The 16,162-nt window shown below is 35.4% G+C and overlaps 1 protein-coding gene across 4 annotated transcripts in view; it reads left to right on the top strand.

Moving 5' to 3' along the window:
- CRMP (Collapsin Response Mediator Protein) overlaps window positions 1-16,162 on the top strand; it is a 747,709-nt gene that overhangs the window by 202,792 nt on the left and 528,755 nt on the right. For all 4 annotated transcript variants that reach the window (XM_069838352.1, XM_069838349.1, XM_069838350.1 and 1 more), the window contains exon 4: window positions 4,424-4,513. In XM_069838352.1, the coding sequence (XP_069694453.1) occupies window positions 4,424-4,513 (90 nt within the window). The remainder of the gene's footprint in view (window positions 1-4,423; window positions 4,514-16,162) is intronic.

The following is a 16,162-nucleotide window of genomic DNA, read 5'->3' as shown; positions in this document are numbered from 1 at the left end:
GAAGGGGATATAGGTCCGTGGCCCATTTCTTATAGGGCTCATCCCGACATTTGTCTTACGCCTGAGGAAAACCACGGAATACCTTAGGCAGGATGAGTTGTCTCATATAAGAGACTAGCCAATTTGGCTATTATGTAGGAGGTCATGAGCCTTGTTGATTTGTCTCAATTTCGAGACCAGCCATTTGGCTATATGATGGCTCAATTGCGAAGAGGGGGGAGAGATGTAATTGTTAATTAATTTAGAGTTAATTAAGGAGATTCATGGGGATATGAGTGCAGGTCCGTGGCCCATTTCTTTTAGGGCTCATCCCGACATTTGTCTTAGCGCCTTAGGAAAACCACGGAAAAACCTTAGGCAGGATGAGTTGTCTCAATATCAGGGACTAGCCAGTTGGCTCTTAGGTAGAATGACTCTATGAATCGATGGATATATACTAGCCAATTGGCTCTATTATAGTTCCATCGATCAACAAAAGTAGATAATGTTAGGGAGGGATTTTGTTTAGCCCAGTTAAGACAAGGTCATTTTACAGCGGTTGCACTATCCAAGGAGTCTCATGAAGTTGAGTCGTGGCTACCAAAACCTGGGAGTAACGCCAGCCTCCCTGTCCTCCTGTCTCAATAGTATAGCTAATGGACCTATCTGGTGTCTACGCCGTAACCTAGGATCATACTGGCCGAGGCCAGATATGAGCGGGTTGGGGTTAGCACGAGCTTCCGCATACAGGTTCCTAGCCAGTCGAGCAATGAACTCGTCTATGGTTGGCAACTCTAGTTCATCATGGAACTTTCTTCTCTAGGCGACTCGGGGGAGATGGGTAATGAGTCGAATCACCTGGTTTTGGACAACTTGGAGTTTACGGAGATGGGACACTGCCGCAAACCCCCATGCGGGTGCGGCATAGGTAATGACAGAGCGAATGAGGGCCTTATACATGGTAAGTCCTACCCTCAGGTTGTCAGGAGTTAAGGCCGCCAGAATGGGATAGTGTCTATCAGCCCGTTGGCCTTACGAAGAAGGGATTGGATGTGATCTCGGAAGTTGAGATGAGAGTCCATAATGATCCCTAAATATTTAATTTGGTTCATCCACTGGCTGAACCAAAGACGTTATATATTATCACCTTGACTCACATGGGGCGCTGGTGTTCTGTCCAAAATTGAAACCTTTCTGAGCATGTTCACCCCGCCATGTTAATAGAAACAGTAGCGTTATACACATGACTAGCCCACACTGTTGAGCACTTTTGCTGTGTTGAGTAACTAAATTTCGTTAACTTTTGTGAATGAAACTTTTCATTAAGTTTATTAACATTTGAAGGGTCCACTGCAAGAATGATGGATGTCATTTAGAATACATTTTGCAGGAGAAGCAATTGAAAGTTTGAAATGCTTAGCGCTCAAAGCTTAACTGTGATTTTCCGATCATTACTGGACAATGACTATCAGTGTTAATGCCATATAACTCTGTATGTACATTCTATATGTCTTAAGTTATGCATTAACAGTCTTGGTTCATTTTCGACAAGAAAGTGACATCCATCATTCTTGCAGTGGTCTCTTCATTTGTCACAGAGCATATGCATAAATCTGGGCGAAACACTCGTTTCATTCATGTTTAGTTTTTAGGTTTTCATGTAATCCGTTATTTGCAATGCATTAGATTATGTTTTTGTAATCGATAGCATTCCCTTTATTAATTAAGAAATAACTCATAAATTTAATGTAAATTGGATGCCTTTGGCTATAATATATATCCAAATCCACATTATTATGCCCTGTGATCTAAAGGACCGGTATTGTACGTTAATATAATTTTCGATTCTCTAAAACCTAACAGTTGACCTATTTCAATCATATATTTATGTCTTGCGATCTAAAAGTAATATACAGTAGTGGCAAAAAAAAAAAAAAACCGACCCACCCTTGTAGCTGATACAAAAGAATCCTGTGCTGTGTATTGTGTCAAACTGTGTTAATTTCAATATGGATAATGAAGCCAGAGGTATGCACTGCTATTTAATGTAAAAATACGCAGTTATCTTTGCCGAATAGAGGTAGAAATGTAATATTGATGCCAGATGAAAATAAAACTCTCAAAGTTTTTTCGTCTGTAAGTTTGAGGCACTGAAGGAAACAAAAGACGGTAAGAATCGAACAAATGCAATAAATGTCATTGTTACAATTAATTATACAAGATGGATGTGTTTTGTGACTAGCAAAATTTGAATCTGTGACTCTGAAATCTGCTACAAGAGTCGGTCCGGTTTTTTTTGCCACTACTGTACAAGTACATTAATATTTTTTTTATTCTTTAACACCTAATAATATACTTATTATCATACAATTATACGTTCTATAATGTGTATTGTATGAATATATGTGCGTTTTTTTCCTTCTATTTAATGCTGTGACACATCAATGAAAAGTTTATTATGTTTATTTGGCCCTAGTACTACGTTAAGCCTCGAAAATTGCAATAGTTTGTCAAGTTATAATCATCGTATCTTTAAATTACGTGTTATATCTATTGTGTGTTCTTTCAATTAATTCATTCAATATTTAACATTTTGATCTAAAGTGATTTGATCGAAATGTATCTGATGAGACGTTTTTGTTTACATTCTCCTCTCGCAAGTCTTGCGGAGTGGAGTTGCTCACCCCGGCAGCGGAGCAGTGACCATTGGTACGGACCTATTATTTAGTCCTGACAGGTAGACGACGCGAAAGAGTGAAGTAATAGGAGTAGTGGGGAGAGCTCCGGAGTAGCGATAAGGGCGAACGGTCAGTAAAGGAAGCAGTACAGCTTAACTGTACGGTACTAGAAACATGCCGTTCTATCCTATGCATGACATCCGACCAGTCCGAAGGCAAGCGACTGACGCAAACACTCCTTGGCGTAACTAAATGGATTCACCTGACACAGGCGCACATTGCCGGCGACGTACTATACTCTTTGCAGCGTCGCAATACGTTGCATTTCGTATTCTTAAAACTAATGAACGTATCGAAAAACTTATTTGACAAAAGTTGTTCGCATTGTCTTGATCTATTACCTCTGTGAATTAATGTAATAGGTTCCCTTCCACCCTGTAAACTACTGCCAGGTAGGATCGAAGATCATTCGCGCGCTATTTCTTATACATCTCTGTCTTACGGGGAAGGAATTCCGTCATAAAATTTCGACCAGTGTATGGGATCGGTGCCTACCCAGCATCATGATGAATTTGGGGAGCTACGATAGGTAGCGAAATCCGGTTAGGAAAACCAGCTATAACGGCTTGGGGTAAACCACGTACGTTACCACCCGAGGTCTGCATCAGACGTTTTCGCTCGAGCGCCAAGTAGTTAATAGCATAATTCGATAGGTAGCGCACATGCGTGATGGGTAAAATTGTCACGAGCGATAAATCCTCGGACGGTTTAAGCCGAGCGTTAAACATTCGTTCTGTTACAGTGATGAACTGTGTAGTAACATCATAGATGTTTATAATTTCAAAACTTTGCAGTGTTTAACTAACCTCTCCATAGTACAACTACAAAACTTGCTTTAAAATGTAATATAAATGTAATAGGTAAATGTTTTTTTTTTCCACACAGGAGAGATTTTGTTTTTGCCACATGTGATAGATGTTATTGGATGTAAATGTAATTATTATAAACGAAGACAATCACGATAATGCAAGAACTGTATCAAGTATTCTAATAATAATAATAATAATAATAATAATAATAATAATAATAATAATAATAAGTGTATCAATCTTTTCGTCTGTAACAGTTGTGCAGCATGATTATTCGTTTTATTATATTTTCTGTGACGTTATCTCTGTACTAATATTGTTATCAATTTACTGCTATATCAATAATATTTTGTAAAACGTTTCTACATTGTGTCAGTATATAGGCGGAACACTATGTATGGATCTATCATATTATATATGTGGTAAATCAAATATTGAATAATTATTAATTAGCAATAATAGCTGTATATCGAAGTTTTTCATACTATTTTATTTACAACTTCATGTTCCTGTTTTAGTACGTTCCATTGACTGTTCTATTAAACGTTTGTCATAAACGCAGAAAATAAATCCTTATTTTTACCGTGTGAGCAAACCATATGTATATCTTATCTGTCGCCTTCCATACAAGATAAGACATGTCTTGTACTGTGCTTCTATTTATTACGAGCGTATCACGACCGATCGTATCTCACTCGAGGGTGCGACACTCGACCGAGTTCAAGCGAGCGATTTAACTCCAATGCAGCACTCCGGTTACCACCGTACTGGTTGAATTATTTTTCACCTCTGTTGAGGCATGTGGACGTGAGACCAGCAGTCGGCTGCCCTCCTTCGTCCTTTCTTGAGATGTCGCGTCACGGATTGATATACATGAGAGTTCTTCTTATGCTACAGGTGATCACTTCTGGCGATGATACACAGGAGATCGTGACGGAGGAGATAGAAGCTCAGCACGTTGAACCCGACACCGCGCTGCCTTGGGAGGTAAGTACTGGTCTGTTACGTCGTAGAAATCTAGACCACAGTTCTATCTTCGTGCCTTAATGAGATTTCAGACTTATATTGTGATTGGGTGTTGAAGAATAATTTTATTCAACATTTTGTATCTACCCCAAATCAGAACTTCCAGGTATTACAAACACTGTCTGTCTATTGAACAGCTTATGAATAGGGACCGGATTTTTATGTAATATCAAGGTCTGAAATATGTACATATTTATGTAAGAAAAATAAGCTGAATATGTACCAAAATATGTACAGTAAAATCATGAAAATATTTAATATAAATATCTGGCAGGTATAGGATAGGTAAGACTCTACAGTTGTGATTTCATAGAGCACCCGATGATTTTTTTACCGCACACTTGACACATTACTATTTTTCCATCTGTAGTGAAAGCTTCGTTCATCGCAATCCATGATTTTATTTTTGTCCTTAGGTTTGAATATACAGGGGCTATTTTAGTTTAAAGCAGTAGATAAACTCACTTGCACTTTATACTGTAAGTACTAAAACTAGAAAACTGAGTGAAATGAATGACACAACAGTACTGCAAGCACTGTTCCGCTTTACTGGATTAGGAGAAAATAAGAGGAGATGTGGGACACATGCATTTTTAGCTGCTCCCTGTAAGAAACAAAGTACCTACTGAAACCTCAAACTATAGGTATTTACAAACTGTTGTTTGAAAAGTGACATTCCTGTCTCATTCAGAAGGGTAGGATTATTCCAGCCGAGAACCATACCTTCTAATTCCTTGGAAAATCTCATATCAGTATAGGTCTACTAAATTTAAAGTAAAAAGGTCAAGCAATAACCTGAAAAGCTATTTATTTAAATCTTTCAACATCTTTCCAGTTTGTTCCTTTACTCCAGCTTCTTTTCAAAAGTCGGCTACATAATTGCGGCTCATGTCAAACTTGACACGGGTTTTCCCTGGAATGATTAGGAAGAGGGTGGGTAAGGTTGCAAATTCCATGGGAACGGCTTGTTAAGACATGAGCAAAATAATTATAATTCGAGACAAATCATGTCGTCCTTGTCCCACTCCACCGCATGAAGACAACGCTACTTTCTGAGTGATTTTTACAATACAAGGTAGTTGTATGAGAAAGATTGCCTTTCGTTCATTTATATTTACAGTGGGCGGTATGGGGTGAGTGCCTCTATTACTTCCTGGAACTAAGGACGTTATGTTTCTTCCCGAAATATATCCTTTCTTGGGTAGGTAAAAGGCTTTTTAAATCTGTGTATTTCAAATTGTAAACTTCCACAGCAGATTTTTTTTTCCTTTTAGAGAAGTAAAAATGAATAAAACCCCTAAATATGTAGATTTATGTAATATCAAGCCATAATATGTAATGTGGGGTAAATATGTAAAAATATGTAGTATCAAATATAATATATTAATGGTAATTACAAGATTCGCAAAGATTTGTTATTTATATACAGTTAGGTTGAAAGGAATATAATGTGTATTTACATAAAAATCTGGTCCCTACTTATGAAGACTAGAGCTCGGATTTCATTCCTTTACTGGCTATGTCTTTTGTAATACATTTAACATTATTTTGCAGAACTTTCATGTGAAACTTATGAGCAGACTTAGGATCCGGGACACTTTTGCAACTAATGTACGCACAACTTGACTATAGCGTTTCTTGAACATTGTAGACAGACATATTGTGAATGTAAAAAACGATGTCTATGTGCTTCGTTGTATTCTACTGTTAATAGTACAATCTAGTGACTGTGGAAAATGAAGTAGGTGTTCAGAAGTCAACATGATTAACTCCTTTTCCAAAGATTTTGAGATATAACAATTATGTATGCAGATGACACTACTTTCCTATGTTCTTCCTCTGCTCTAAATCAATTACATGCTCTCAACAGCGACACTCTATCACAGATGGCTTTATGGTTTGAATCTAATGGTTTCTTGCTTAATCAAGAAAAAACTATCAACATAACTTTCAGCCTAAATTATCTAATAAACAAGGACAACAGACTCAACTACACAAAATTTCTAGGACTTTTTATAGACTCCAGTTTAACATGGAATAAGCACATCGAATACATATGCACAAAGCTATCAAGAGTTTTATATTTGTTAAAGAAATTAACGACGTGCGTTTCTCAAAATTATTTAAGATGTGCCTACTTTTCTTTTTTTCAGTCGATAATCCGATATGCCCTAATTTTCTGGGAAAATGGAACCAAAATTGGAAGCGTCTTGATTTTACAAAAGAAACCCATTAGAATTTTATGTAAATCAAACAATCTGGAACATTGTCGGCCACTTTTCAGACAATCACGGATTTTAACAATCATAAATTTGTATGTATATATATATATATATATATATATATATATATATAATCTAGTACTTTACACTTGACAAAATATCGAAAATTACTCATTAATGGCCAATATACATGATCATGAAATTAGAAATAGTGAACAAATTAATATTCCATATTGTAATTACACAAGAGCAACACAAACTTTTTAATTATGGGGATGAAATTATATAATAAGCTCCCCAGTCAATATTTTAAATTACCAATCAATAGCTTCAAAACTAGATTTTACAATTGATTATTATATAATCCTTTTTATTCTGTTGCCGAGTTTTTCAACACAAATTTGTATGAAACTGTATTTTAGTAAATAAGTTTAATTGCAATTTAGTTAGTTTTCTTTAATTTAAAAGTTTCAAATTATTTCTTGGTTTCATTGTATTATTTAAATTTTACTGTTTCTTTTATTAGTGTTTTTTTAATGTATTTATATGTTTTTCAATGTATTCTGACGAAGCCTAAAACTGTATGTCTAATGGCTAAATAAATTGAATTGAATTGAATTCAAGGTTAAAGTTAAATACACATAATTAATTCTGTGATGTAGTCAAGAAGAATACTGCATTTTGCGGGCTTTTTACTGAACTATGGAGTTACGCACATTGGCCACTGAAAATATGGTCAATTTAATACATTGCCAACTTAGAAACTCTGAAATAACCAAAAGTGGATTTAATCATGTTGACTTTTGAACGCCTCAATAAGTTTTCATGTCCCTCGGCGACGTTGAAGGTGTTAACGTTACAATGAACAACCATGTACATAGGCCTACTCGTAGCTGTTCGAAAAAAAACTGTCCAATATGAATTGAAAATGTACTGTGATGACCTGAGTTCGTTTCGTAGGGACAGACGGAAGAATAGTGTACCTCTGATCACGAACCGGATTGTACACTAACGCACAGGTAAACAAAACTCAACGCGCCACCTCACTCCATCTGTACTTCGTTGCACTGTAACTTCACTTCATTCTTAAGTTATTTCGGATCCTAAGCCTGCTTATGAGTCAAAAATATAAATTAAATACAATTCCAAGTGAAATAAATCTATTCATTGCTTCACTGTCTTAAAAAGTACAATATAAATACAGAAATTAAATACACTTGTATATATGTGATCAGTTAGCGCACTCCAGAAGGAATGCTGACAATAACGGAAGAAGAAACACGGGCGCTAGAAAAAAGGCGAGTGGGGATAAAAAGAGAAACCAAGAGTCAGGAAGTGATAGGGAAGAAAGTAGTGAAAAGATTAAGGGTGCGAATGTAAGTGGAAATCTAGGATGTGAAAGTGAAAGCGTGGGGGGAATAAAAGAGGAATAGAAGAAGAGGTAAATAGAAAGAAAGACAGAGATAGAAATAAGGCAGAGACGAACAGTAAAGAAAGGTCAGAACCTGCGACAGCTGAGGATATAGCAGAGGTATCTGATATGTTTAAAAAAATGTGGGGATGTGATCAAAATGTGCAAGTAAAGTGAAATTGTAAATGATCGAGAAGTATAGGGGAGAGGGAAATTGTATAAGCTGATATGTAGAGATAAATATAAGTATTTATAGGAAGTGAGAATAATGAGAAAGGATTAGGTGTAAGTGGAATAGTGAGAAAGTGAAAGTGAGCGCAAATAGGAATGAGTGAAAATAGTGAAAAAGGGTTAAGAGAAGTGAACAAGTGACAGCATAAAATTAGTACTAACTTTTGAACGTTGGAACAGTAAATGAATATAAGAGAACGATAGGAGAAAAGGTCAAAGAACAAACAGGACAAATAATTTAATATGATAATTTATAGAGAAAAAGTGAAATTGGGATTTTAGTGAATAGTAGTTAGAGGAAAAAGGGTGTTTGAAAGACGTATATAATATTGGATATATTAGGTTTAATGAACAAAAGGAGAATAGCAAATGAAATGTAAGAGAAAAACTGAAGGGGAGATTGACCAAGTAACAAAAAAGGTACATAGTGTAATTGGGAGTATTGTGGAGACGTGTACTGCAAATAATGTGTTACTGTAATATGTTAATGGTGGCACCGGATACAGAAATGTGAGGTACACCATTACATGTAAAGAAGTGCTGTGACGAAATATATCCTATTATATATCATATATCATATCACATCACATCATATATCATATCATATATCATATAATATCATATATCATATCATATATAATATCACATCATATATGATATATCATATCATACATCATATCATATCATATCATATCATATCATATCATATCATATCATATATCATATCATATCATATCATATCATATCATATCATATCATATCATATCATATCATATCATATCATATCATAACATGTCATATCATATGTCATATAATATATCATATCATATCGTCGCCTGAATGCAAGAACTAGGTAACTTGATTTTTCATATTTTGTGACATTGCCTATTTACTTATTTATTGCACTAAGGAATATGTCTCGTTTTCTTTTACCTATTTGTTATATTGGAAAATAGATGTCGCTGGTATCGTTCGATCAGTTACCTAGATCCTGGATTACATTTTGTGCGATTTTTGCTATGCTATAAAAGAAGCAACTAAAAAAAGCAAATTTCGAGTTACCTAGTTCTTGCATTCAGGCGACGATATGTGATCGTCTTCGGAAGACCACCAGGCAAGTGTCAATTCGTAATTTTCCACGAGACCGAAAAAGTGATTCGGATGGAAAATATTTGATTTTGAGTTTTTAACGCCATCTGTTTGAAGAATCCTTGGTGATAATTTGCGTCAAAAATCTTCTCTCTCCTATATTATCTTTGCTTCGAAATACGAGCGCTGCCGCAAACCTCTACCTTTCCAACTCCCTGTACACAGCAGGACTTCCCTTTTCCATGTAGGTAATTTTGTAACCAAAGGACTCCTTTTCCTGTATTTGTTTAGGGCCTATGTTGTCCATGTAGCACTGTTCAAATCTGGCCAATTTCTTCCCAACTATCGGTGATTGAGTTGTTACCATTATCAAAGAGTGCAGAAGTGAATCATTATTCGAAGCTACTTTCATGGTTCCAATCCTGCCTGCGATATCTTACTATTTAATTAACTTATTATTCCCAGAACATGAATTTTACCAGCAATCGAAATGTATTGGGAATAAATTTGAATAAGGAACAAAAGAAAAGTTTCCTTCCCAGGCAGGATTCGAACCACGAAAGTCTTAGTTACCAGTCTATCGTGCTCTGGAATGAACAAGGCTCTGAAATCAGCTACAAGTGTCGGCCCGTTTTTTGCCACTACTGTACATTAGAGGAGGTAAGACCTGTCCTGTGACGTTATCCGCTGCCGTGTCTATATCACCAATGGGTATGGAGAGGGAAGGTAGTTTTACTCTGGGATGAACTTCCCTATCGGCAGATTCGTATAATATTAACCATCATAAAATAAACTCTTTCTGATAGCTCATTCTCTCTCTTATCGCGCAGCTCACATGCCAGGTCTCGCCTCCTCATCTACTGCATGTTCAGTTCGAAGTGTGTCATGGCTCGCTGTATGCTGTCATGTGGCTAGCCGATGAGCCTAGAGAATTCAATCTTCCTACACTTCCGCAAAGGCGTATTACCTATGTTCCAGAGAAGTTGCCTAGCAAGTACGGCGTTCATTCTCAAGAGTACGTACCGATACGTACGGTAACGCCGGTAGTGGCAGGAATGTGAACTGTTTGGAAACACGTACTGAAGTGACTTTTTTCCTTACTGTCGGGATATGGGGAGAGATTAAGACGATTACTTACGTATTTGTTGACATTAACTTGGACGGTCAACATGGACACGGAGCATTTGATTTGTGTTGTGGAATGTTGCCGTACGCAACCGATGATAACAAATACCCTGCGTACGACTTGCCCGTGCGAAACACAGTTCGAAAGAGGTTATGGTAGCACACAGACCGTACAGACCGCCATCTGTTGCTACGACATTCAAGTTATACCGTACACATTCTCAAGTTCAGATTGAACGCCTTGAATAATAGGCAACGTCTCTGACATAAAAGCTGAAACTCGCTTCAAATCGCCGACTCACAAAAGTGACGTTATGACACACTTTGAAATGAACACCCAGTATATGTGTGTATATACGTATGTATTTATGTACCGACTGTCTGAAGGTGTGTTATGTATGATTGTATGTTGTGTATGTATTTTAATAGAAAAACATAGTATGCTCAATAATTCAGCATTGGTTATTTATTAATTAATCATCATTAAACCCACTGTAGACCTATATCGACAGTGAAGATTTTGAGCATAAAATTGAAGGTTGACGAAGGAGATTGTTGTCAGGTTAGATCAAATGACTACAGTTTTCTCTAACAGAGATATATCAATACTCCATTATCTCACTAGAAGTAATATAGATAGATGTAAAGCAAATAATAGAGGGTAGGCCTAGTTAAGACTATAGTACAGTAAAATGATTGTAGTGATTTGTAAATAAGTTGGGTCTGTGAAAATGCAGAGTAGAAAAATAAATTGTTATGTTGTTATTTGAAATAGGAAATAGTAGAAGGTAGGATTAGATGGAAAGAAGGAATAGTTAATAAGCGCAGAAATATAGGAAGTGTGGTGAACGAACATGAAAGACATGGTGGATGAACATTAAATGATGAAGAGGTGTCGGTCATTAACATCGGGTATTGTGCAAGTTGTAAATAGTATATGAAAGGGACTGCTGGCCCGAATAATATAATGTGAAGGGCCAGCAGGACCAAAGGTTTGAGCGAGTATAAACCATACCATACCATACCATACCATACCATTATCTCACTTACTTCATCACAGCCCGATGCTAAGTACTTACCTCTGAGTATCATTGTCAATAGGATAATAATTCTACTTTTCAGCGTTTCCCTTTGTACATCTATATCTTGTGAAGTAAACTGTTATGAAAATTCAAGAACACAGCAGTACCGGCACCATTACAAATTTTCAAATGAGTGACGTTGATGTATGTTGCTTTTCAGTCTTGATGTTGCAGCACTGAAAGTCCGCCATAGACTTCATTACTGGTTACTCTGGTCATTAGTATTACTTAAAACTGTCTTCCTGAGGACTGCAAATTTTACTTCGAAGTTTTATGCTAGTATCATTGAATGGGTTATTTATGAAAGGGCCTAAGACGCTAATTTTGTGAAAACGAATTTGTAATGTAATATTGCTCTTTTGGTGTAGATACATCGATTTAGATATGAAGAGGACTAAGTTTAACACTCTAATGCTTAATAGAATTTATGATACAATTTTTATTTCAGGCTTAATTTCAAAATTTCGGCCTGTAAGCAGTTTTTCTTAAATTGCTAACAAATTAGTGTTCAAGACTTAAGCCCTTTCATAAATAACCCATTCAATTTGTAATGATGCAGATTTTACCTATCTTGATACACGTTAATTATCCGTGCTATGTTACTTCTATTCCTACACTTCGTCTAACAGGCGACGTAAACATTGCCGGCAGAGATAGAGAAGAATAATTGATATTCAACCAATTACAGAGGTCTTATTCCACGCTTATATTGAAGTTGAGCGGTCTCAAACGTATTACCCACATCCCACTTCAAGACAATCGCAGAATGAGATCTTTTCCATTGGTTGAAGAGCAATTATATACTTCTTTCCTCCCCTGTCGGCAATGTTTATGTCGCTTGTTAGACATGGAACTAAATATAGTATCGTATTTCATTATGTAGAAGTGCTGTACTTTTCAAAGATGCATGAAATAAAGGAAATTCGAGGAAATAAATTATTTATCCATCAACACAGCCTTTAGATTAGTGGTGTGAATTTCATCTGAGGTACCAAATTTCAATACATTTTTTCATAAGGGCACCAAAGTCCTTGATATTACGTCAGAATTCAGACTTGAAACCACTAGGGATCTCGTACGAGTGTGCGACTAACCGTTTTGTTCAAATGAAGAATTATAGTGTTTTCAATTCAATAGAAAACTGTGGAGTAACGGTTAGCATGCCTGACGGTGAACGAGCGGGCCCGGGTTCAAATCATGGTTGGGACAAGTTACCTGGTTGAGGATTTTTCCCACCCCTCAACTCTTTAAGAGCAAATGATGGACTCTGGACTCATTTCATTCGAATTATCACAATCTCACTCAGCTGCTATATAACCTTAGCAGTTGATACAGGGTAGTAAAATAACCAATTTAAAGAAAATAGAAAACTTGAATTGATACCTCTTGAAAGGTAAGGAAATCGGATACATCAAACTAAAAATTGATTAACCTGTAAGTTTTTGTACGCTTGCTACAATAATTTTGGGTTTTTAAACTGCAGCGCATACATTTTATCTTTCCACACTAGCGGAAGTGGTCTGGGGGGGGGGCAGTGCACAGCGCAGCTGCCCACACGCTGTCCGTAGAACACTCGGTTATGAGTCTAGAACACGCGAAATATACCGTAGGAAGGACATATTTTTTTAATTAAAATTGTGAAAGTGCTAAAAAAATGATTGACTTTTCAAAGACGATGTTGAAAGTGTTTTCCATTAGCTACCTAGCAAATTTTTGGTTTTAGTAATTTTGTAGCTTTATGTGCTGATGTACGGCTGATCCCCTCTTTTTTGTCCTAATTTTGTGACGGATTTTTGCGGCGATTATTCTATTAGAGCACCGATATCATCAAACGTTTCCTCTGTTAAACATGATGGTTCATCTTCTTTTCTTATTCAGTACTGATCCCGTAGTTTTGAATTTATTCGTTACTTAATGAACTACAATCTTTTCAGTTAATCAATCCCAGGAAATTATTCTTAAAATTCTCTACGAGACACTGAGCAGTTGAATCTTTTCTTTTTAAGTTACAGCAAATGAAAATTCTTTGCTCTGTATTAAATTTCTAAACTATGATTCAAGCAGCAGACACAGACAGAGAAATGAAACTCAACACTGCACACAATAACAAGATGTACTGCTCTTAAACTCAGCTCAATACTGAATAATTTCAAATAGTAAGGAACTATTCTTTCTACGGTTTATGTCGCGTGTACTAGACTCATAACCAAGCGCTCTTCGGGCAGCATCTGGGCAGCTGTGCTATGCATTCCCGCTATCACTATACTACCGCTACTGTGGAAAGATAAAATGTATGCACTGTATATATTGAGATTAGATTTTTCCAAAATTGTAGAACACCTTACAAGTTTCATTTTCAGCATAATATCGCCCGAGACGTAGGAAGTGCAGTAATTTATGTTGGTTCCAGTTAGGTTACAATGTTAAAAAGGTCATATAAAAATTAATAATCATTTCTTATTCAGTGAAACTTTATTGAAACTGCTGAATACAACAATGTTCAATGTTACATTCATATGCATTCATCCATTACATTAAAAGTGTAACACATATATATGTTTTTAATTCGTGAATCAATAGTTCTGCAATGAACTGAAATCTTTTTAAGACATATTTCCTTAATTGATACACTTCATGTTGAAATTAAACAATGCTTCCTTTCGGTTAGTACATAAAATTACAGTTTTACGCTCTAAAACATTAACTTATATATATATATATATATATATATATATATATATATATATATATTCAGCTGTAAAAGTGGGGCGGAAATGTTATTTAAGGATATGGATCGGTGAAAATAACGAAAAAAAAAATGGACATTTTGTTTTCAATTCTAAAAAATAAAATTATGTCTCAGTTTTACAAATCTGTGCTTATTTTGGCCCTCTAAGACTTTAATGACCCTCAGGATAAGTTTAAAGGGTCCAGAGCTTGCGTGGATCTGCAGCCTTTTAAGGGGAGAGGATGGTATTTTTTAAAACTTTTTTCCTATTTGGTGTAAAATATTATTTTGTGTATGTAGAGAGCTCATAGCTGTAGCAACTCAAACCAAAAATAAATATAAAAAAAATTATTTGGGAGCCCAGAATTGAAAAAAATATACCCAATGCAGTATTTTACTAAAACCGATATATCTAAACCATTTTTAAAGGTAGATTGGTCCGGTTTTTTGCAATGTACTTGCAAAAGCATTCTCTACAAACTGTCTGCAACAGAATTTTGATATTAGTCCCTACGTTTGTAAAATAAACAATTGAAATTTAATAACATTTTTCTGAGTTCCTTTCTTGCAAACAAACGGACGTAGTTTTAAAACGAAATCAATTAACAAAATTCTGTTCCAGTGAAACGTTTCCTAATAGTCTAAAGAATGTGTGTTCTAAATTTCATGCATGTATCTTTAATAGTTTTTTGAAAATTCAATTTACCGGAAACAACAATAAAATGAGGCGAGTGATTTAAAAATCCATAACGCAGGAAGTTTAACAATGGCGTCTCAACACCTGATAAGGGAACAAATACCCACAAAATATTATGGTATACATTCCACACATATCACAGAGTATTTTAAAGAATTTTTTTTTTTTGAGAATTTACTCATTTTTCACCAAAAAACATCATCCTCTCCCCTTAAAGGAAAATTTTAAAAGCTTTGGAAATTGGAAAAATTATAGTCTAATAATAAAAAAATACAAACACTAATTATAAGCAAACTCATTGGAATGTCAAAGTGAAAATTTGTGTATTGCATGTCCATATTGTAAGAAATATCTGATAAAAGTTTCAGATTATTTGGTGTAAAAATGTAAAAGTTAGAAATTCCACAGATCCATAACCTTAAGAAGCTCAATTATCATATTTGAATGCTTCAATGTATTATCAGTGCAATAATATCAATGAAGAATATATACATATCAGGCTAACATCATGATCTTAGCAAACCATTCTATTTAAGATTAATGTATTCCTTACAAAACTTTCACTCACTTTCTCTATTAGGAACAATCTAGATTTAAAAAGTTCCATAAGGCCTCTTTTTAAACCCTTTTGAATTAAGTTGTCAAGTTGTGCTTAATAAAATGTTTAACACCCTCTCATCTTTCTCTTAATTATTATTCCATTAAGTAATCATGAACACATTTATAGCAGTCTTGTATAAGGTTGATTTGAAATAGTTTCAGGTAACAAGTTACAACTTTAGAATTTTAGTAGAAAAATATATTTTCTGAACAAGGCTCGGATGAATATGTTTCATGAGTGTCATAGTGATTAAATATTTCAATTTGGCATGGTAGAATTCCAAGGAAGATTGATAATCTTTTGCAAATTTTCTCATTATTTCTGTTAAAGTAGTAACAAGGAAATGAAGTATTGGTGTGAAAGAAGCACGGGGTGAGCAGAATACTCACTCCTAGTTAGAAAAATGTAGTCTTCAACAATTCAC

Source organism: Periplaneta americana, chromosome 10, assembly GCF_040183065.1.
Source record: "Periplaneta americana isolate PAMFEO1 chromosome 10, P.americana_PAMFEO1_priV1, whole genome shotgun sequence".
NCBI lineage: Eukaryota > Metazoa > Arthropoda > Insecta > Blattodea > Blattidae > Periplaneta > Periplaneta americana.
This window is presented reverse-complemented; position numbering and strand designations above follow the sequence as displayed.